Source organism: Herpailurus yagouaroundi, unplaced genomic scaffold (genome assembly GCF_014898765.1).
Source record: "Herpailurus yagouaroundi ecotype Mexico unplaced genomic scaffold, PumYag 67690, whole genome shotgun sequence".
NCBI classification, from domain to species: domain Eukaryota; kingdom Metazoa; phylum Chordata; class Mammalia; order Carnivora; family Felidae; genus Herpailurus; species Herpailurus yagouaroundi.
The window spans coordinates 5,862,729-5,887,047 of NW_024420490.1; the positions used below are offsets into that span (position 1 = coordinate 5,862,729).

General features: G+C 37.8%; 1 protein-coding gene across 4 annotated transcripts in view; it reads right to left on the bottom strand.

Annotated features, from left to right (window-relative positions):
* Positions 1-24,319, bottom strand: part of RPS6KA3 (ribosomal protein S6 kinase A3) — a 120,211-nt gene that overhangs the window by 8,097 nt on the left and 87,795 nt on the right. For all 4 annotated transcript variants that reach the window (XM_040468270.1, XM_040468268.1, XM_040468267.1 and 1 more), the window contains 10 exons: positions 20,739-20,827; positions 20,477-20,541; positions 20,300-20,402; positions 16,863-16,987; positions 14,741-14,866; positions 12,098-12,187; positions 10,024-10,182; positions 7,861-8,022; positions 4,709-4,785; positions 4,055-4,172 (listed from right to left, as the gene is read on the bottom strand). In XM_040468270.1, the coding sequence (XP_040324204.1) occupies positions 4,055-4,172; positions 4,709-4,785; positions 7,861-8,022; positions 10,024-10,182; positions 12,098-12,187; positions 14,741-14,866; positions 16,863-16,987; positions 20,300-20,402; positions 20,477-20,541; positions 20,739-20,827 (1,114 nt within the window). The remainder of the gene's footprint in view (positions 1-4,054; positions 4,173-4,708; positions 4,786-7,860; positions 8,023-10,023; positions 10,183-12,097; positions 12,188-14,740; positions 14,867-16,862; positions 16,988-20,299; positions 20,403-20,476; positions 20,542-20,738; positions 20,828-24,319) is intronic.

Below are 24,319 nucleotides of genomic sequence, written 5' to 3' on the forward strand. Positions count from 1 at the left end.
CAGAACAATTCAAGTAGGCAGAGCCGAGTGTATTTAGAGGAGAGCCCTCAGGGATAGGAGAACATGCCACAGTTAAGGAACTGAAAGGAACGGCAATGTGGCTGTAACAAAATCTGCAAAGGAGACCGTGGCAGCAGATAAAGTGATAAAGGTGAGAAGGGACCAGACCCTGAAGGCCCTTGTAAGCTACATTAGCAAAGTTGCACTTTTTCCGGAGGTAAGAAATCATTTAAAGCAAAGGAGTAATACAGTCATGTTTGTACTTTAGAGAGATTATGCTCACTAAATGTGAACGAAAATGGATTGCAGGGTACAAGCCTGGAGACTCCAATGTGAGACCGGTGAGAGTTGATGGCTTCAGGGCAGTATAAGAAATGGAGAAATATGGATGGAACTGAGGTACTTAGAAGAAACAACAGAACCCGGTGGCTGACTGGATATTGGGAATCGAGATGTTATTCTAAGGATTCCTCTGCTATTAGATACTACCAGTTTCTTATTTTTAGTTTTCATTAACAGCTAAGAGCGGGAATAAGTTACTGAACAGAATTAGAAATAAAAGGTGAAACAACCAGTAACTCCCCTTCCAAATTCTTAAAGTGCGAAAATATTCAAGTACATAAAAGATTGCAAAACTGCTGAGGGACACAACAAAACTCTACTATAACTTTAATCAGACCTGTGCATTAAGCAGTGCACTTGGGCCAAGTCACTGAGAACCACTTCTCTTCCTCCTGTTCTGTTACCCTTCAATGGCTATTCCTCCTAAGCTTTCTCATTAAATGGTGGTGGCTCCCTTGAATTCCTTCCATAGCTCTCATCACTCTGCTCAGATAAGCTCCTTTGTGCTCATGGCTGTAGCTACTCCAGATGATGACAACTTCCAACTCCACAGTCCACCTAAGACCTCTACTTCTTCCTAAAATCTACATCCATATAGCCAGGTGCTTGATGGACACAGATCTCTTAATTATATATCACAGTCACATTTCAAATTCTTAATTTCCAAATCTGTAGTCATCACTCCTCTCAAAACTACTTTTGCATTCCACATCTTGGTGAAGGGACACCACTACCCTGCTCGTTTGCCTGACGTGGAAATAAGGACTACATGCTTGCTATCTGCTTCTCCCTTGCTTCTTATGTCCAATTAACCACCGAATCTATTCTGTCTGCTAAATTTCTCTTCCATTTGGCTCAAATCCTGCTACAACTGCTCTAGTGTAGGTCTTCATCATTCATGACCTGAACTACTGCAAAACCTTACAAGTAAAGTCCCTAATATTAGGTCAGTGAGGAATGAATGAAATAATGTATGCAAAAGTACTAGCATAATTCTTGGCACATAAATGCCCAGTAAATGGTCCTGTTCTTCTCAAAGCCACATATGAAACATATGGCCCATATGACTGATGACATTCACATGTGCAACGTACTCTTGAGGTGACATATCAGATTGATAGAACCCTCCTTCTTCCCAATATTGTGGGTATTCAATTATCACATTATACTTGCAAATTCAAGTCTTTAAAAAAAATTTTTTTTATGTTTATTTATTTTTGATAGAGAGGGAGAGCGCAAGCGGGGGAGGGGCAGAGAGAGAGGGAGTCACGGAATCTGAAGCAGGCCCCAGGCTCTGAGCTGTCAGCACAGAGCCCAACATGGGGCTCAAACTCACCAATCATGAGATCATGACATGAGTGAAGTCGGATGCTTAAGTGACTGAGCCGCTTAGGAGCCCCAACAAACTCAAGTCTTAACTGGGCAAATTAGCAAAAGTTGTTAGTAATAATGTAACATTTATAAGAAAGGCTGTGACTTAGATCCCATTTTTATCTCATCCTCACTTTTCTTTTTCTTTCGCCCAAAACAGCATACTGGCATGCAAGTCAATGAGAACGAAATTATCAAAATTAGAGCAAGGTGAGGTTATCTCTAGAATTTATTTAAAAAGCAGGCAGTGGGTAAGCTCTGATACTTCATATGGTGACATTACTTGATATGCCTCACAATTGATCATGGCAATTTGTGGTAGACTCCATGGATAAGAATTACCCCACCAAAGAATAAACTTAAACAAGGAAAATCTTCAGGACGCCTAGGTGGCTGTTGGTTGAGTCGGTTGAATCAAGACTCAGTCTTGATTTTGTCTCAGGTCATGATCTCATGGTTTGTGAGATCGAGCCCTGTGCTGGGCTCTGTTCTGACAGCACAGCCTGCTTGGGATTCTCTCTCTCCCTTTCCCCCTGCCTCTCCCCTGCTCGCTCTCTCTTAATAATAAACATTTTAAAAAAAGAAAATGTGATCATGAAAATGCTTAAGATTTTTCAACACTTCTCCAATACCTACAATAGACCCCAAATCCTGAGCATAATCTACAAAGCCTTTCATAATCTGGGTTCATCAGCTACCTTCTCACGTGTACCCTGTACTAGTCCCATCAAACCGTGCACAGCAACCTGGAGGCGTTCTGCCATGCTCAGGCTGTCGTGACCACAAATAGCATGTGCTGCTCTCTCAGCCTGGGATGGAATACATCCTTCTGCTCCCTAAAGCTGCCAAGAAAGTCCCTTCACTGCTTCTGGAAAGCTTTCCTGGAAATCTTTCTGACTGAGCACCATCTGTGCACTTCTTCAACATAAAAAAATGTACCACTGTAACAGCACACGTGACACTGTACTGTATACTTGGGGCCATCTCCCAACTAGACTGTGAGATTCCTGAGATCAGGAATTCTATCTCAGTCACATCTTTTATCCCTGGACTTTCACTTATTAAGTAGGTTGTAGGTGCTCAATACATGGAAGAAAAAGAAATCCCAGAAAAATGAATCATCTGGTTTAAGAAATGTTATGGCTAATAAAAGGGAAAGGATACCAGGTCATTTTAAATCAGTTATAAAGCCAAATGTTATCTATACAGACTTTAAATTGGCTAACATAGGCTTCATCTCTAGGCCAAAAGTATCAATCGACATTTGTTACATGCCCTATTTACTTACACAACCATCTCACCTCAGGCTTCCACCTCTAAGAGAAACCAGCAAGCACTTTTACCAGTAATTATCTTCTTTATCTCCTCTATGTTTTTCTTCCTTGGAAGTGGAAAACTCTGCTCTTCTTTTTTTTAGGTTTTTTAAAATGTTTATTTATTTTTGAGAGAGAGAGACAGAGCACAGGTTGGGGAGGGGCAGAGAGAGGGAAGGAGACACAAAATCTGAGGCAGGCTCCAGGCTCTGAGCTGTCAGCACAGAGCCCGACATAGGGCTCTAACTCACGGACCTTGAGATCATGACCTGAGCTGATGTTGGAAGCCTAACTGACTGAGCCACTCAGGCGCCCCTCTTTTTCTTTTTAGTTTTTAAATTTTTTGTTCTTCTTTTTAAAAGAGCATTTTCTACGAGTAAAGTGGAAGTAGAGCAGAATTGGAAAGCAAGTCAGCCAGAGGATGGCAGATCTTTCAGTGACAAAGGCTTTTCAAGTGTATTTCAAACAGATACTATAAAACTATACTACTGTTTACTGTGAAGAAGAGGAGACCCCTTTCTACATAATATGGACCAAAAAGAGAACATGGTATAGTCTATTCTAGGGAACAAGGGCTTTGGAATCAACTGTTTAATTTGAAGCACCCACATGTAGCTGTTGGGTAACCAAAAACAAATTCACACCAAAATTCTGGGCCTTGGTTTCCTTCTGTGAAATGGAGATACTAACGTCTATTTTACAGGGTTTGTTAAGAAGATTAAATGGGATAATTTAGGAGAAGTGCAGTGTGAGGCACAGAATAGACACACAAATCATGAAGACAACCACCATTATTATTCATTATGTTTGTAAGTAAGAAGTAGTTTTAGATATATAGATAATAACAAAGCCAAACCAATACCTCTGGGAAACAAATTAATTGGTCCATTTGTGAGTTCAAGTTATTTGGTAACATCACTTCAAAATACTACTTCATAAACAAAAGTTTTTAACTGGCATTATTTTTTCTCACTAGGGATTATGAAAAATTATTTTCTCAAAAGTTTATTATAGGAAGCTATACTTGCCTTTGCTGTGTCTGAAACAGAATTCCAGTAACCACCACTGAGTGAGAATTTCCCGCTGCCTATCCGTGCCAATATTTCCTCTGGTGTATCATCAGGGCCATTTGCAAATGGAGTGTAACTATTTTATAATAAAATTAAAATGTTAATGAATAAAATTTCTTTTTGGTTGGTAATCTTCACATTTCTTTGCAGTATCCAAGAGTACTCTGAGTAATTTAATGTAATACTTCACTGAAATCTCCAAAAGTGAAAAACATCAACATCATGAAGCTTCATAAAGCACTAGTTCAAGGTATAAGCTATGAACTATTAATTAGACTTAATATATTATAAAATAAATATTTTAAGATATGACATATAAGAATAAAATATTTAAAGTAGTATATATTTATGACATAAGAATACAAAAAAGGCATGGAAAAAAGTCAAGGTAAGACCTTAAGACATTAGTAAATGGTACATTATAGAAAATCATCAACGATACAGTTATAAATATATATTTACAAATCCACACACACATACAGGATTCTATTATTAGGTAATAGAAGAAAACATGAAAAGAAGGATATTATAACACAGAAATGAAAGAAATAAAACTAGATAATTTGAAGAAAATATTGATGAATAAATGCTTGCAAAATATGGTCCACTCACCCAGTAAGCATTGTATAGAGGAGGACACCAAGACTCCATATATCACAAGCAGCATCATAGCCTTGTCGTTTTAAAACCTAGAAAAAATAACAATTAGTATTAATACACCACTGTTTACTTTAGAGATGTGAATAGGCCATGAACTACACTGTATCTTCTAAATCAGTGTATTTAAGAAAAACCTCAACAGAACATGATTAGCAAACAAGGCAATAATATATTAGCCCTATTCCAAAACATTCTATGACTAATATTTCATATATATGTAAAATTTCATTTTGGTATTTGAATTAGCATTTATTGAGTGCTGCTGTAGCATAGAGAGAACTATAAAATAAATTGAAGCTAAGTTTCTTTCCTTCCCATCCCCACTCCCCTCTAAGTTTCTTATTTAAATGAATATATATTTAGTTTGTATAAGGCTGCAAAACTGGTTACATAAAACCATACTTTTAAGAACACATATGAAAGTACAAATGATAGAGTGCAAAATTATACTTCTACATATATAAAATGATTCACTTGAGCATTTAGTAGTCACCAACTATTCCTAGGAATGAACAGTGATAAACACAAAACACTGGTTTCCTTAAGAAAATCAGAATATGGCAGGGGAAATAAATAAATAAATAAATAAATAAAGTTAATAATCCAATGTGGTAAGTATTTTTTTGGCTGATTTTTTTTAATGTTTATTTATTTTGAGAGAGAGAGAGCAAGCAGGGGAGGGGCAGAGAGAGAGAGGAATAGAGAATCCCAAGAGGCTCCACGCTCAGCATTGGGCCCAATGCGGGGCTTGATCTCATGACTGAAAAATCACCACCTGAGCCAGAATCAAGAGTTGCACTTTGACAACGTGGTATTATAACAAAATTATATTTAAAGTGGTCTGAGTATAAAGATGAGGAAAAAATTCATTCTTGAAATGTGGAGAGAAGGAAGGCTAGAGGGCAGCCTGCTTGTACTGGGCCTATAAGTAAGAATTCAGGAGGCAAAGGGAGGAGGTTGGGGAGGACCGAGACACTCAAAGGGCAGAGGCAAGCGAGCAGAGCATGCTTAAGGAGAGGCAAGGATTCAGTCTGGCCAGATCTCTAGGTAGGGTACACTGGAGAGAATGAAAGGCTTTTACATGTATCTTGTTAAGGAATTAAAATATTTTTCCTGTAGGCAATCAGTTGTCACTGAAGCATTAAACAGGGAAATAAAATAAGTAGATGTGTACACCAAAAGGATAACTCAAGGTATAAAGGAAATGCTGGTAAGAAGACAGAGTGGAAAGAAGGCCAAATGACAGGAAACAATTTGTATCAAACCAAGTGAAAGGCTGTGAGGAACCACACCAAGGCAGGACATGGATAGAAAGAGATGTAAAGATAAAAGAGGAACAACTTAGTTCAGATGAGATGTACAGGGTAAAGGATAAGAGATCTAAAATATTTAGGAATCAGAATGGAAAGGGTTTGGTGACCCACTGGATGTAGAGAAATGATGGGGAAAGAGGATTTTAGGAGGGCTTCCAAGTTTTAACCTGGATGACTAAGTGGTGAGTAGGAGACAAAGAGTTAAAAGCTCAAGTCTAAAGAGAGTTTAATTATGGAAGATTTCCTGAAAAAGATAAATTCAGAGGCTTTGAAACAAAAAACATCCAATGTGCCAAGGCAAAACAGCTACATGGTGATTTCAAGAAGCAGATTGATTGTCTGAAGCAGAAAACACTGATGGGGAAAAATGAGATGGCTAGATGAAGTGACTATGCTTGGATATGTGTCAGATGCTGTGGGTATGTGAACAAACAAGCAGAGAGTCTGTCCCTCATTAGCTCTAGTACCACCAGAACAGGTGCAAGGAGTCTTTTTAAAAGTATTATTTTATAACTCAAAGTAAGAAAATTACAAAAAGTTTGGTAAATATAATGCAACCATTCTAACACTACCAACTATTATCATTTTTTGTGAAATATATAATGGTAAATGCACAGACTTTGCAGCCATATTGCTGGGGCTCAAATCTCGACCTGACCTCAAACAAATTATGTAACCTTTCACTGTGCACCTGGTTTCCTATAAGAATTGAGTGAAAGTACTTACTTCATAAAGTTATAATTAGAAGGAATTATTACATGTAAACCCTATGTTGTGAGGATGAAATCAGTTAATACATGTGACTGGCACATAACCCCTATGTTAGGGTTGACTATCTTTTTTTAACTTTATTTATTTGTTTTGAGAGAGACAGAGAGAGCACGAGTGGGGGAGGGGCATAGAGAGCGGGAGAGAGAGAATCTCAAGCAGACTCCACGCTATCAGCATGGAGGCCAATGTGGGGCTCGAACCCAAGAACCGTGAGATCACGACCTGAGCTGAAACCAAGAGTCAGCTTAACCAAGTGAGCTACCCAGGTGCCTTGGTTAACTATTATTTTTTCTTATCTAGTTCATAGTTATGTGTTTTTACACAATGATAATAAAAAGACAATAAATCTTCAGGGCAAAGCAGTGGATTTTAGATTTGCTACAATGGGGAACAGAAATTTCTTAGGAAAAGAAGCAACTTGATCAAAGTAGGGCTTGAAAAAGACTTCAGTAATGCTGCAGCTCTTCTGTGGAATGATCAGAGATTGAGAAAGGGAGCAAGGTGAAATTAGGCCATGGCAGTCATTTGGGGTGTGGTGAAGGAAGCAGGGCCTACGATGGCAGTTTTGTGAACAGAAGAACCTCAAACTGGTTTTTGAGGATAACAGAGATGATACCTAGTTATATAGCTAAAGACAAGAAGAGACCATGATGTTTTAGCCTCAGAAATACAGGAAGATGGTGTCAAAACCAGTAAATTAAAAAGGATATTAGGAAAGGATGAGAATAAGCTACTTTCCATTTAATTCCATGCGCTGACAAGCACAAAAGTGTTAGTGACAGTGGACCACTACAGATGAGTGATTATGTAGAAAGACAGAAGTTAGGGCAAGAAAAGGACTAAGTAGTAGGGGACTGAGGACAGGATGAACTACCATCAGAAGAAAAAGAGCTGACATTTTATTTTAATTATTTGTTCAGTAAGTCTTCAATTAAACAACTATTAACTACTCCATATTAAACACAGCAAATGAGTTTTTAAATATACTGAAATACTGGAAGCAAATAATTTCACAATTACCTCTGGTGCAACAAAATTTGCAGTATAACAAGGAGTCATGAGAAGACCGTTTTCTGCTCTTAGCTGTTTGGCAAAGCCAAAATCACAAATTCGAATAGATTCTGGATTGCCAGATTCATCCACGTAAAGAATGTTGCTAGGTTTCAAGTCTCTGTGAACCACCTAATTGAAATACAAATTAAAGAGGTACATTAAGAATACAACAACACATTTCCATGATGGAAAATTCTTTATTCACAAACTGTCAAGCAATGTACTTAACAAGAGGATGTGAGTGCTGACCTTCAAATGATCTGAACATTATAAAAGGCTGATAATGTAAGCATAACTCTCTAATACAGAACCAGGGCAAGGAAAGAAGGAAGAAAAAATAGTATGTACTTCCCTCCTCTTTGTCCATTGAATACGTAGGTTAGGTTAAGGTAAAATGCAAATAGCAGTAATATCTGCCCCTAGGTTATTCATTTATTCAACAAATATTTATTGAATGCCTATCATGTGCCAGAGTATTATATAAGAAGCTCCAGATACCATATTAAACAAGACCTGTAAGATCCTTGCCTTTCCATGCTAGGAGCTTGCACGGTAGTGAGGAAGGCAGAGAATAAACAGGTGAGAGATGCGTCTCTAGAGGAGGTAACATCTGGTCCAAACAAGCTGGAACAGTGGGGGACAGTCATTCTAAGGAGAGGGAACAGCATGTATAATGGATGTATACAACAAACAAGTGCTGACAGGCTCAATGGAACAGGCACTGGGTTTAGGGGTAAAAAGGAAAAAAAAATCCAGACTTTAAGTACTGCCTATTTAATATCCAAGTGACAACGTCACACATACTAAAAGATATTGTTCCTTTAGATTTTTGTAATATTTCTCCCCCTTTAGTTACCTAAAGGGTAACATAAACCTTTCACATAAACCTTGACATTCCTTATTAGACTTCTATGTTTCTTCTACCACTAAATTCTGAGTCTAGATTCTAATCAATCACCTCAGTTTTAGTTTCTAACATTGAGAACATTACTTCTCCAGATCATCTGAGTAACTAATTACTGCTGAAGCAATGGAAAAGAATATAGAAGACTTAGATGACTGCAAAGTCATCAATTCTCCAGTGACTATGGAGTCCCACTAATTCTTAGCTAGTATACTAGGCAAATCTTGACCAGCTAGAAATCAAGAAGCTCTAGAATGAAAGTGACACTTCCCACTTGTTAGCTTCTAGGAGCAAAGACAAACAAAATGAGAATAACATATTGAAAATAAACTCCTTAAGAAGTAGTCTCTTAATTTCCTTGTATTTATTTAAAAAAGTTTTTTTTATGTTTACTCATTTTTGAAAAACAGAGAGGCAGAGCACAAGCAGGGGTGGGGCGGAGAGAGAGGGGACACAGAATCTGAAGCAGGCTCCAGGCTCTGGGCTGTCAGCACAGAGCCCGACGCGTGGCTCGAACTCACGAACTGTGAGATCATGACCGGAGCCGAAGTCGGATGCTCAACCGACTGAGCCACCCAGGCGCCCCACGTATTTATTTATTTTTTTAATGTTTATTTATTTTTGAGGGAAAGTACGAGCGGGGGAGGGGCAGAGAGAGACACGTGGAGAGAAGATCCGAAGTGGGCCCTGCACTGACAGCCGCGGGCCCAATGTGGGGCTCAAACTCACAAACCAGGAGATCATGACATGAGCCGAAGTCGGACGCTCAAACAACTAAGTCACCAAGGTGCCCCTCTTAATTTCTTTTTATAAGTGAATACAACCCATGATTCTATGGTTGTGCTTCTAAACTTGCAATGGATCTAATTCTCAAGAGCACAGAGTGGCCTAGCAAAAATGGTGATACGTCTTCCTGGTCAGAAGACCTCACTCACTTTTTGTTGGGAAGCATAAGAACTTAATATAAACAAGTCAGGATTTCAAAGTAGCACTTCAACCTTGGTGGGAGAAATTTTAGTAAATGAAAAACAGCAAATAATTAAGCTAATAGTATTTTCCATTAATGCATAAAGTAACTTCTACCTTTGTAATTTTAGTTCAAACATTCAGAAAGAATAGGTAAAAAAAAAAAGAAAAGGTGAAAGTGTGTGTGTGTATGTATATATATATGTATGTATGTGTGTGCATGTGTGTATTTGTATATATAAAATGTTAAAAAGACTTACCCCTTGTGCGTGAAGATATTCAACAGTTTTGGTTATAGTAAAGAGGACAGCACTGGCCTCTCTTTCGGAGAAAAATTTCTGTCTAAGAATTTTATCCAGCAATTCACCCCCTTTCATAAGTTCTGTCACTACATACACGTATTTTCCATCATCATATACCTGTAAGATTTAACACCAAAATGTCAAAAATTATTTGAGGCTTTACATGTGCTCAGAACAAAGTCTATAGCCAAGGAAATTTTTATTTATCACAACTGATGGAGGATATAAAATTTGCAAGCCATTTTATACATGCAAGAATATTAAAAAAGGAATTGATTAGATTGAATGTCAGAAAAATAATCTGCAACTTCCTTCTGTGAAACCTAAGTCATGGCAATCAAAGTAACGATGGGCATCGTATATGAAGGGGTACTGAACTGTTGCTCTCAGGTTTGTTTCTCTTGATCTTTCTATCGATGACAGTGGGGACTATGATTTTCCTGGAACTTCTGCAACTGCAGAACTTCTATATTTACATAAACAGTACAACGAATCAATTCTGGTTTTGATTAAACTGAAATACAAGCTGTGGCACAAATTAAGTAGGAAGATCAAGTAGCAGAAAGATATTCCATCTAACCACACAGAAGCATACAAGTTTCCTCCCAATGCAGAAATAGAAAGCTCATTGTAATTTTGGATTTGTACTTCAGGCAATCCCAAACTGAGATAGCCTCTTTATTAAGCTTCAGTTTCTTTTATTCCCCGTCACCACCGGGTTACTGCACACCTTTATTTAGCTCCGTAAGAGGTAGTGGGTGCTGGGGCCCCAAATATGTAGAAAACAAGGTACCTGTCCTCAATGTTTTTATTCTAGTAGGGAGAAACAGACATAGAAATAAGTTAAAAAAATGTTGGAGATGCTGTGATAAAAGCAGGGAAAATTTTAGAGACCTTGGAATTTGAAATCAAAGAAGGAGGAAAGATGTAAAAACCAGTAACAGCTTAGGGAGTTTCCAAGTCAAGGAAGAAAGAATTTTCTGTATTTCCTTTTTTATTTAGTTGGTCAGATTCTTGGAGGTTATAGTAATTAAAGAGTCACTTAAGATATGCAGCTTCACATTTTAATGGGACTAAGTTAACATTCTTCTTCTAACAATGAGCAGTGATAAATTAATCTCAGGAAACTGGAGTTTTGGTTAGGAAAAAGAAAGAGTAAACTTTGGAATTCACAAAATCTCAGAGGTGAAAGGCAAAAGGTACCTTAGAAATTCTCTGGCTTAGTTGGCCATGTGACATATCAGGTCTATGACACCCAGATATGGCCTTTGAGCCTATGTGAGCACCATCAGCAAGAGAAGGTTTAATGCTGCCTGGGGAGTTCACACCCTTCGCCAACAGCTCTGGTATGATAAAACCACAGGCAGAAAGGAAAGGATACCTCACTTGTCTAGGGTGTGGCGATCCGAAGCACAGACCTCCTGGAGGAAGTAATGTTTTAGCAAAGTTTTAGAGGAACGGTGGTTAGCCAGGCAAAGAAGGGAAGTGGTACTGTTCATTGAGGAAATCATAAATTCAGACAGAGCAGCATGAGAAAAGGAGGAAAGCTGAAAGATGTGTACATACTAGAGCATGGTTAGAGCATGGGGTATGAGAGGAAGTGTGAAAACTACTGCAGACAGAGGAAGGCAAAGACTGGAGGTGAGTGGGGGTATGAGATGTAGGTAGGCAAGTAACATATCTGAGTGTTTGCTTTCTCAGGCAGTACTGTGGAAGAGAGTTTGGGGAATCCATAGAGTCTGAGACTAGTTAATCCCTAATACTAATTAATACCCACATGTTCCAGTAAATATAGGTATTAAAAGCAATAATGTCAGTAACATTTTTTTTCTTAAAGCAAAAATACAAAAATTAACTACATAAACATATTTTTCTTTATAGCTGAAATTATGCTACATATGTTGTACTCCAGTCAATTTTTTTAAAACTTACGATATCGAGTTCTTTGTCCACCACATGATATTTGAAAACATTCCCAGAGCGAGTTAGACAACTGATTCAAATGATCGGAGTTAAAGAATTTACTACTTACATCCTTTAGAGTAATGATGTTTGGATGCTGTCCATAACGAAGAAGTATTTCAATTTCTTCTGTTGGGTCTCTCTTGCTTTTATCAATAATCTAAAAGGCAGGTATTTATCATAAAATCTCATGAACTATACAGTCACAAACCTTAAGTATTAAAGCTACAGATCTTAAGTATTATCTTATATAAATACTAGACATATGAGCCATTTATCAACCAGTCTTATTTAAGTCCCTGGCCACACTGTCTAATCAAAATTTGAAAGCCAGTCTAAGTTTAGAACTTACTAAATACTCAAAGGCCTCAAGAAAAGGTACCAAGAACATCTCTTTCTTCCATCCTTGAATGTCTTAAGCCCTTGTAAATGTAGTCAACTTCTAACCCCTATCAACACAGAAAATTAAGGAAAAGATGTATATATAATACCACCACTAGCCATCTGTTTACTAAATTATCTTTACTTCCTTTAATAAAATGCTTCAGTGGAAGAACCCATTAGTTGTAAGCTACTTATAAAGAATTAATTAAGAGTTAAGTGGAACAAGCTCATTTTTGAAGCTAGGCAGAAAGCTAAGCAGAAAACCACACCTAGAATTTTACTTGGCTAAAGTTAAGTTTAATTATTATAATAAAGCCCTTTAAAATACTAATGTAGCTTTCCAATCCTTTTATGTCAGCTGTTTCTTAAAAATACGTCTCTTAAAGTTTTAATCTGTTAAAGTAATATTGTATATATTTTTTAAATTTTTTAACCTTTATTTATTTTTGAGACAGAGCATGAACGGAGGAGGGTCAGAGAGAGGGAGACACAGAATCCGAAACAGGCTCCAGGCTCCGAGCTGTCAGCACAGAGCCCGATGCGGGGCTCGAACTCATGGACCGTGAGATCGTGACCTGAGCCGAAGTCGGCCGCTCAACCGACTGAGCCACCCAGGCGCCCCAGTAATATTGTATTTTTAAAAGGATAACACATTTTGCTTTCATTTTGTCCAGGGGGTAGTCTGAAACAAATTTTGTGACCTACATATTTTCGATTTAGGCTTAGTAATTAATGTACACAATAAATAACTCCAACGCTCCAGCAATCTAGGAAAGAGTTTGCAACTCACAGTGTGAGCCAAATCTGCTATCAGAAGTGTATTTAGTTGTAAAACAGTTCCGTATGTGAAGAACAAGGAATACAAACATAGGTGTACACTGTAATCAAATGCAAATGACAGTGTGGAATTAGGCAAATGGATGATTAAGAAGAAGGTATATTGAATAGACATGCCAATTCAAGGGAGATGAGTCTTCTGAAGACGAGAACACACTGGAAGGTGTTATTCCTAGCAACAATCTCTTTCATCTGTTAATCTGAGCAGAGCTTACATTTCATTCTTACTTTTGCTTGCAGATCTTTGATTTGTAGTAATTTCAGTAGAATGAATTTATGCTAGAATTTGTTTTATGAATCTAATTTAAGTCACAAGACTCCACAAATAGCTTGGAGATATTCTCAAGGTTTTGGTATACTGCTCCTGGTTTCTGTAATTCAAAGGGGGCCTCAGGGCATTTCTACTTTTTTCTGATGTGTTTATGGAGACAAGATACATCCTTAAACTGCCTACCATGTACATTACTCACCTTATCTCCTTTCATGTAAGCAATCAGAAAATTTCTATGTACTCTAGATTTCACTATGAGCAAAGAGTAGAAGAGCAAATTAAAATGCCTTTTTATGGTTCATCCTTACACTTTACAGAAGGCCAGACACTGATGACTTTTAAAGCAATTACATCCAAGTTTAGAATAGTAGTAACAATTTTTTTGTGTTTGTGTGTCTTCCCAGCTATTTGCTATGCATATATAAAAGACATTTATTTCATTTTTACACAATGAAATCATGGTAGATCTGTATGATAGATGGATGTGCAGAAGTAGTAACAATTAATGTTACTCCCCTACTAACTAAACATTTATAGATCACTAAACACTTATAGATCATTTCTAAGGTTCAAAATAAGCTGAAAGCTTTAGACATTAAATTGTTTGCAATGGGAGAGCAGAGACTACCATCCCAAGAAGTGAAAAGGCAGAAACCTGAATACAGTATTTTTTCACTTTCAACTAAAGGTTTGTAATTCAAACTTTATCATAGAGCCATGTGCTTTGGTTTTTGACTTAGAAAATTCTTACTGTCTTGACCCTTGATGAAATTAAAACAGCTAATGATAACAAATTTTATAACGGTGGTGCATATTCTTTTATTGGTGCACAGATCCTTTTAAATGTGAAGGACAGTATGAACACTTTTTGCCAGAAAAATGTAAACATAAAAAATTTGGCATACAATCTTGAGGAATTCCCTGACTCTTAGACCACAAAATTGGGGACTTTGTAGAGTAAAAGAGTGTTACTAAAAATCAGGTGTAAACGATACTGTCTTGAGCAAACTGTAGGTATGCACTTACCTTTAGTTTACAGGTGAATCCATGGTTCCAGATTAAGGGCCCTGAAGGTTGCAGATATTTCAGTTTACCATTCCCCCCCCCCCTTTTTTAAATAAGAAAAAGCACATTTACCAAAGAAGAGTGTAATTTTTAAGTGGTACGGACATGCATGAATAAGAACTGTTAGAGATGCATTTTAAACCTAAAAATATTTACCTTCACTGCAAACTCCATGTTTGTAGCTTTATGTATGCATCTCTTGCAAACAGAGTAGGAGCCAACGCCAATATCTTCTTTTACTTCATATCCATCAGTAAACTGAATACTGTTTCTGTGCAACTGCTACAAACACAATTACAGGTTGACAAAGAGTTTTATAGTGACTATGGTATAATTCATAATAGTGGAATATGTTACTCGGTATGCACTGTTGATATTAACAATAAATATAAATGAGTATCGGCAAAAATAAAAATGAATCTTGACAGCATTTATTCTTCCACAACTGTGTATTTTAGCAGTGTCTACCATAAAATGTACAGCAAAAAATAGGCTAAAAAACTTGTGTTAAAAAGAAAAAACTGAGTACATACAACAGAAAACACAGAGTTATTGATAAGGAGCTGAAAGCCTTGCCTGTGATTGAGCCCTATTCCACTCCCCAGCCAACGCTAGGTCCCTGAAGTACTTTTGCAAATAGGGAGCAGTGTGAAGCCTCCGGTACGGAAGAAAAGATTTAGGAGGATTCAGAATGAGAACATCTGGATGCTTGTCTCAGATGCACCTCTTGCAGGCTATGTAACCCTGAACGTGTGTTTTTTCAGAGAGCAATGATGATTAAATAAAATATTTGAAGGTGATACCTGTTATTGTCATTGGGGACTATCAGTAGCCATGCCCTCTGTTCTCTACCCTCAAGTCGGAGCTTCAATAGACCTTCTGCTAGAGAAGCTGTTAATGGGTTAAGGACTAAATAACATGGGGTAGGATGGTGGCTAGCAAATGAGCGCTTTCATAAGTATGCTGAGGGAAGTTGTGCTGCTCTTGGCTATACTGAAGGGAGAGCATCCCCTGCCACATCTGGTGTCTATGTACTTTGTATAGGTTAAAATTTGAATTCTGTAGAATATATGTTTGTGACTTCTATGTTAGGTAGAGAAGTTATAACTTATAAACTTCCTATAAATCACATGCTTGTTACAGTAAAAGGGACAGACTATTTCAACCATGAATTTTATTTAAAAACCAGTGCTTAAAATGGTTTTCTCGAAAGTGGAAAGCAAGATGACTAACCCAGGAAAGAAACGTTAGAGCAAAAGCAACTTCATCATGGAGCAAACTCAAGCACTAATTAGTACCCTAAAAAACAATCAATGCTTCAAAATACATATCTAGCTCCCTCTATGATTAGGAAGATGAATTACATTTATCTTTCCATGATACTAGGATGGGAAGGAATAAATTTAATGGTTTATACTATTTGTGTTCCTCGAATAACATTTAATTTACTAGTCCAGTCTCCGGTAACAAACACACAGACATCTAGAAACCTGCTTCTGTGGCTTTTACCTCCTTCTCCAACTCTGATACACAGATGGGATAATGAGGAAGGGCACACCCTAAGGTAGTACCTACAACCATTTCTTCCTAATAGCAATGGGGATTCCCAATGAACAAGGAAACAAAACACGGAAAACATAAGACTGAAGTTCACTCTTATTTCTTATACATTTCTATGGCAGAAGTTGGCAAACTATAGCCTATGGGCCAAATCTGTTTCACTGCCAGTTTTTTTTTCACTGCCAGTTTTTATAAATAAAGTTTTATTGGCACACAGCCATGCTCATTCACTTAGCTACTGGTCTATGGCTGCTTTTGTGTTACAATGGCAGATATGAGTGGTTGTGACAGAGATCAGGTAGCCTACAAAGCCCCGAACATTTAACTGGCCCTTTAGAAAGCAAGTCTGCTGAACCCTGTTCTAAGCTATCAGGGAACCAGGAGACCTCAGTTCATCATAGCTGAACTGACAGAGTCAGAAGATGAAACAAACTAGGCCTGATAAACATTTTTTCCTGATAAACAGGAAAGGGTGGAGACAAGATGGTGATATATGTCTCAACTCTCTTAGAATTCCCCTTTTAAGTCAGACAGATATCCAGAATTTTAGTGCATGCCATCTTTTTAAAAGCAAATGAAAGGAATTTCTAAAAGCAATGTCAATGGTATAAAATTTATTTTACGCTGCCCACTTAAAATCAGATCAAATATAATCATCCACACAGTGAACTCTGTCTTACAACATTTCGAACTTTAAATTACTTATACATTCACTCACCTGCACAATTGAATGCACACCAACTGTCTGCATAGCTTGGCTTTCATCATCTGAGGTGATAGCAACAAAACTAAACCCCCGAAAAAGCTGATGTGCATTAGCACTGGGTGGAATGCCAGGTGAGTCTGAAAAGAATAATACATTACTGAGAAGGTAATACTTGAAAGGTAATTAAGGGAATAACTGTTGACAGTATGGCCTTTCTCACTAATTCTGGAATTTTACTTCTTAGGCACCCAGTGCTTCCAGGATAACTCAGTAAAATCAGCCCTGTCCTGATGGCTTATGGGTATCAGAGCTCTAACATCCTAGTTCTTCTGAGACCAGAAAATAGCTAATTCGTTGAAGAATATAATAAATCGATGAATTACTGGGCTAATGTTATTGTAAATTAGCAATGATCCATAGAATTTTCTGTAGTGATGTAAATTTTCTTTATCTGTGCTGTCCAATATGGCAGCCCCCAGCCACATGCAGCTCCTGAGCATTTGAAATGTGGTTAGTGTGACTGAGAAACAAAATCTTAAATTCAGTGCTATGGCTCCTGGTCATGTGGAGATACATGTTCATCTACAGATAATTTAGGAGAAAGGAATTTAGGCCAGTAATCTTAATACACAATATCAGAATCTGGAAATCTAAACTACAAGTTAAAAATTACTGTATTTAGGGGCGCCTGGCTGGCTCAGTTGGTTGGGCGTCTGACTTTGGCCCAGGTCATGATCTCACAGTTCGTGGGTTCGAGCCCCGCGTCGGGCTCTGTGCTGACAGCTCAGAGCCTGGAGCCTGCTTTGAATTCTGTGTCCCCCTCTCTCTGTGCCCCTTCCCTACTCATGCTCTGTCTCTGTCTCTCAAAAATAAACATTGAAAAAAATTACTATATTTATATATATATATTTAAGGATCAAAAGTAATATTGAGGAAAATCATGGCATGTAGTCCTTAAACTGGATCTTATAACATGACATATATTGTTATTCAAATTATTTATGTGGAATCTACTGGCATTAACAAAAACAGAAAACTACTTTTAAAATATAGTTAATAGTTACTAAAAAATAAAATCATAACAAATGTACTACTACATAAATGTAAAGACACAATTAAGCATACTAATATTTATAATCATATTATAAAGGCTAAGGGCAAAAAACAAATAGGCAAATCTACTTAAACATCAACTCTGCATAAAGTTCTTTTTTAACATCAGCTTCATAGTATCAGCAATAAATACTGTTTAGTGAATTTTAAATCAAGGTGACAGTATTCTACTGAAGACTTTTGCTAACTACCTGGGCAGAATACGATATAGAATTGTGCTATTCTGAGATCTTTCCTCTATCAGGACAAATTGTAATGAGAAAGCAAAGTAAAACATTACCATCTATCACCAATTCAATGCATATCACTGTTTATGTTTTTGATAAAATTGTGCTGATGTATTAATTCAAATTTCTAAGACTGTCTTATAAAAATAATAAACATCCATCAATGCTTAACACAAATTATGAGGATACTGACTGGAAAGTTTTTTTTTTAAATTTATTTAAATTTATTTTTTTAATTTTATTTTTTAAAATTTACATCCAAATTAGCATATAGTGCAACAATGATTTCAGGAGTAGATTCCTTAATGCCCCTTACTCATTTAGCCCATCCCCACTCCCACAACCCCTCCAGTAACCCTCTGTTCTCCATATTTACGAGTCTCTTATGTTTTGTCCCCCTCCCTGTTTTTATATTATTCTTGCTTCCCTTATGTTCATCTGTTTTATATCTTAAAGTCCTCATATGAGTGAAGTCATATGATATTTGTCTTTCTCTGACTAATTTCGCTTAGCATAATATCCTCCAGTTCCATCCACGTAGTTGCAAATGGCAAGATTTCATTCCTTTTGATTGCTTAGTAATACTCCATCATATGTATATATACCACATCTTCTTTATCCATTCATCCATCGATGGCCATTTGGGCTCTTTCCATACTTTGGCTATTGTTGATGGTGCTGCTATAAACACGGGGGTGCATGTGTCCCTTCGAAACAGCACACCTGAATCCCTTGGATGAATGCCTATAGTGCAATTGCTGGGTCGTAGGACAGTCCTATTTTTAATTTTTTGAGGAAACTCCATACTGTTTTCCAGAGTGGCTGCACCAGGTTGGATTCCCACTGACTGGAAAGTTTTATAGCAAGGTTTGAATGATGTGCTCTATGGAAAATACATACAAGCACACTTTTTATTTATTTGCTTGTCAGTGATAAACCTGGGGTCTGGTACACCTAAATGAGGGAGTATTAGAGTGCAAAACATACCCTTATGTGTATACACACACTAATAAATATAGATTACCATTTCAAAGATAATTTCTCTGTAATAGTCACTGTTAATGCAATTTTAGGATAAGGCATGACACAGGATATGAAGCATTTTTAAAAATGTTTATTTATTTTTGAGAGAGAGATAGAAAGAGAGCATGCACAAGCAGGGGATGGGCAGAGAGAAAGGGAGACACAGAATCCCAAGCAGGCTCCATGCTGTCAGCACACAGCCTGACGTAGGGCTGGAACTCACGAACCATGGGATCATGACCTGAGCCGAAATCAAGAGTCAGAAGCTCAACCAACTGAGCCACCAGGTGCTCCTGAATTACTTTGAAATGATGACACCTCATACAAAGTTTAAGCTATGTTTTGGATTTAAACTTTACAAGTACTTGCAGAATTGTACTTAATATTAGAGTTTTATTTATTTTTTTTTTCAACGTTTATTTATTTTTGGGACAGAGAGAGACAGAGCATGAACGGGGGAGGGGCAGAGAGAGAGGGAGACACAGAATTGGAAACAGGCTCTGAGCCATCAGCCCAGAGCCCGACGCGGGGCTCGAACTCACGGACCGCAAGATCGTGACCTGGCCGAAGTCGGACGCTTAACCGACTGCGCCACCCAGGCGCCCCAATATTAGAGTTTTAAAGAGCACTATCTATACTGAATAGTGTTTTAAGTAGAAACAGCTACAGGTAAATAAACACACAACCAAATAATTTTTTCACATAAATAGTATCAAAGTTTAAGGCACAACATTATTTGCTAAAAGATTTTTTTTTAACTTTGAGAGAGAGAGGGAGGGAGAGAATCTTATACAGGCTCCATGCTCAGTACAGAACTTGATGTGAGGCTCGATCCCACAACCCTGGGATCATGACTTGAGCCTAAATCAAGAGTTGGATGCTCAACTGATTGAGTCACCCAGGTGCCCCCATAGTTTGTTATAAGGTTCAACATGGATCTTAACTGCTATAAAATGCTGTAAAGGATTTTCGAATTATCTAGTTACCTTAGCAGGCATATGGTAGGAAGGGGAGGTATGAGGATAGCATAAAGACTTATATATCTATATATAGTCTTACATTTGGGTTTTCACATTTTCTCCTTACCTTTGGGAGTTTTTGCAGTAAACTCAGGATCAAAATAGAACGTATCTTCAGGTCTGCCAGTTGCAGGTTTAAAAGGTGGATGAATTTCTCTTCTGTACAGTTTCTAGAGGAAAAAGGAGAGACTTAGATATGCGTTAATTATAAAAAAATTCGAGCACATTTTCATTCTATACTTACATTCCAGTCTATTGTTGAGAAAAATGAGTGTCTTTTAATTTCCTCAACTCCATCTGGTCCTGCACCTATCAAAAATTAAATGGTTTAGAATTTTTGATTAAATATTTTTATTTCAAGGAGGACTATATAGTTTATTTAGACTTTGCTTTTAATATTTGCCCTAATATGTCATAATTACACATTAAAAACAAATATCCACCTCCCCCTGCCAAAAAATCCCAAATACCAACAAACACAAAAAAAAACTAATTACAATTTTTACCTAATCTGTTTGCAGGATTTCGTTTGAAAAGCATTCGCAAAAGACTCTGGGCTTCAGGACTCAAAAACTGTGGCATCCCAAGTTTGGCTCTAAATAATAAATCCACATGACAACATTTTATTTTCTGGAAGTATCTGTATTTCATTTTTAAAACTTTTAAACTAGTCTTTTCATTTTAAGATAATTGTGGGTTTATACTAAGTTGTAAGAAATAATACAGATAGATCCTGTGTACCCTTTCCCCAATGGTAATGTCTTACAAAACTAGAGTATACTATCACAACCAGAATACTGACACTAATGCAATCAACTTATCTCATTTAGATGTCTCCAGCTTTAACCGCTGGAGTTTGTTTGTGTGTGTACATGGAAGTTCAGTTCTTTGCCATTATATTATAGGTATAGGTCCCTGTATCCACCACCACAGTAAAGATAATGAACAGTTCATCACTACCAGGATACCTCACACTGTCCCTTTATAACCATACTGGCCTCCCTCCCTCTCCAATTCCTAACCTCTGGCAATCATGAATCTATTCTAAATTTCTATAATTTTGTCATTTTAAGAATGTTATGTAAGTGGAATCATAAAGCGTGTAATTTTTTCACTCAGCATAAATTTCCTGAGATTCATCCAAGTTGTTGCATGTATGAATAAATCATTCCTTTTAGTTGTTGAGTAGTATTCCATGGCATGGATGGACCACAGTTCGTTTATCCATTTACCTGTTGAAGGGCACTTGGACTGTATCTAGTTTTGGATTACTACAAATAAAGATGCTATGAACTTTTGTATATAGACTTTTGTGTGAACACTTAATAGAATTTTAGTCCATAATCTTCTAATAAACTTTTCCATTTTTTCTGATTTTTGCAAAAAGCACTACTGTGAGAGTAAAATGATCTGAGTCTTAGTTCCTGCCCTGTTACTAAGAACTTTGTGACCTTGTGAAAAGACAATCCCTTTGGGTCTGTTACCACTCCCTCATAAGCAAAGGGTTGACCGTTACATCAATGGCTCTCTACTGTAGCCTTGGAATCTTTTTTCAAAAGGAATTTAAGAAATCCACTATTTTTAAAATTTTTTATTTTTAATGTTCATTTATTTTTGAGAGAGAGAGAGAGACAGAGTGTCAGCAGGGGAAGGTCACAGAGAGGGAGACACAGAACCTGAAGCAGGCTCCAGGTTCTGAGCTGTCAGCACAGAGCCTGACGTGGGGCTTGAAACCACAAGACATGAGATCATGACCTGAGCCGAAGTTGGACACTTAACTGACTGAGCCACTCAGGCACCCCAAAAACCCACTATTCAAAACTGCTAAAAGAAATGTGCTTCATATGCCTATTTTTCCTCCCATTCCCTTTAATAGCCCCACAAGGAAGAGCAGCTGGTGGGAAAGGGGTCTGTGGGACACTTAAGAGTCTGTGGCACATAGTCTGAAAACCACCAGCCTGAATGAGCTTGAGGGTCAGTTTCAGCTCTAATATATAATTTTATTCTTTTTCCTAACCTACAAATTAAGGCAACTACTGATCCCGTAAGTATGAAAATACTAACAGAGCTGGGGAAATGGCTAGCGGAGAAATTTCTACTTCAGAAATAGATCCATTTATTATTCAGTGAGTTGTTATTGCGCTACTATGTGCCAGATATTGCCCAGTGCTGAGGAAATAGAGATAAAGATAGGCCCCCAGAGTCAGCAAGGAAGACGGAGACAGATAACCCTAGTACATTAAAAGAAAACTTCAGAAGGACATACGGAAAGACTGCTAAGGGAACAGCAGGGGATATCTAATTTAACATGAGAGACTATGAAAGGCCTTAAATGCAGTTTAAAAGTTGAGAATTTATTCATTTGGCCAGTGTCCCCCTAACATTTTACTAAATAACATTAATCTTTCTAGAGCTCAGCAACGACAATAAAAATATTTCATGATCTAATGAATTTGTGGAATACTATCTATTTTACTCCCTGTTGGAGACACAGAATAAAATACATTGTATATAAAAGGCTGAAAAATCGAAAGTAAGGAAATCATTATTTTTCTAAACATTTGTTTCCAGTATGTCTTTTTCAGAGAATACCTATTCACATCTTGTAGAATTAGGGCTCTACCAAACAAATCTGGAAAGTACTGCCATATTAGGTAATAGGTATATAGCAGAGGTTTCTTTCTTTTAATTAAACATTTTTTAAAGTTTATTTATTTCTGAGAGAGAGAGAGAGAGAGAGAGAGAGAGAGCGAGTGAGCAAGTGAGCATGAGCTGGGGAGGGGCAGAGAGAGAGGGAGACACCAGAATCCGAAGCAGGATCCAGGCTCTGAGCACAGAGCCTGACATGGGGCTCAAACTCGTGAACTGTGAGATCATGACCTGAGCCAAGTTGGACACCCAACTGAATGAGTCACCCAGGCGCCCCGTAGAGGTCTTTTTTTTTTTAAGTTTATTTATTTTGAGAGAGATAGAGGGAACGTGAGCCAGGGAGAAGAGCAGAGAGAAAGGGAGAGAGAGCATCCCAGGTAGGCTCTGCACCGGCAGCACAGAGCCTGATGCAGGGCTTGAACCCAAGAACCATGAGATCACGACCTGAGCTGAGACCAAGAGCAGGACACTTAACCAACTGAGCCACCCAGGTGCCCTTAGAAGAGGTCTTTAAACAGTGGACTAACGTGACCAAATTTATTTCCAAGAAGGTAACTGCAAAGGTAGTAGTATAGAGTGATCTGGAGTAGAAAGCAGTGATAGGTTGTAGGCATTCTATTTAGGAGCTTGACCCAAAGTGTAGGTAAGAGACCACCATGGTCTGAGAACCGTAAGCAGTGCAATGCAAAGGAAAAGCTGCGACACTGAAATATTTCTAAGAGCAAATTTGATGAATACCTGCATGTACAAGAGAAGGGAAGAAATCAAGAATGATTCCAGGTTTCTGGCTCGGGAACTGAAAATACAACAAGAAGAAAAGAACAGCAAACAGATAAATTTAATCATGTGTTTTCATGTTTTGGGAGAGCCATGCAGGTGAGGACATGCAAATACAGGTCTGATGTCTGGTTAAGAAAGAATAATTTGAGAGTAATTAAAATGCTGAGAGTAGTTACAGAAAAGACTGAGGTCAGCCAGGAAAATGAGCACAGAAGGGAAGAAAAGTCTATCAAAGATGAAACCCTAGGAAACAAGAACATTTAAGCAGTGGTCAGAAAAAGAACAATTTGGGCATTAAAAAATAATGAATGCAATTATTTGTAATTGGTGAATCATCCTGATTATTAAATCCCAGGGGTTCATTATAGTAAAGTAAGAAAAAGTCAAAGCTAACATAAACGTCAACTCACTGGACACCATCCCCACTGGAGGTAACCAGGGTTCTGATAACTGGAAATAATTAAGAAAACAATCAAGGGGCGCCTGGGTGGCGCAGTCGGTTAAGCGTCCGACTTCAGCCAGGTCACGATCTCGCGGTCCGTGAGTTCGAGCCCCGCGTCGGGCTCTGGGCTGATGGCTCGGAGCCTGGAGCCTGTTTCTGATTCTGTGTCTCCCTCTCTCTCTCTGCCTCTCCCCCGTTCATGCTCTGTCTCTCTCT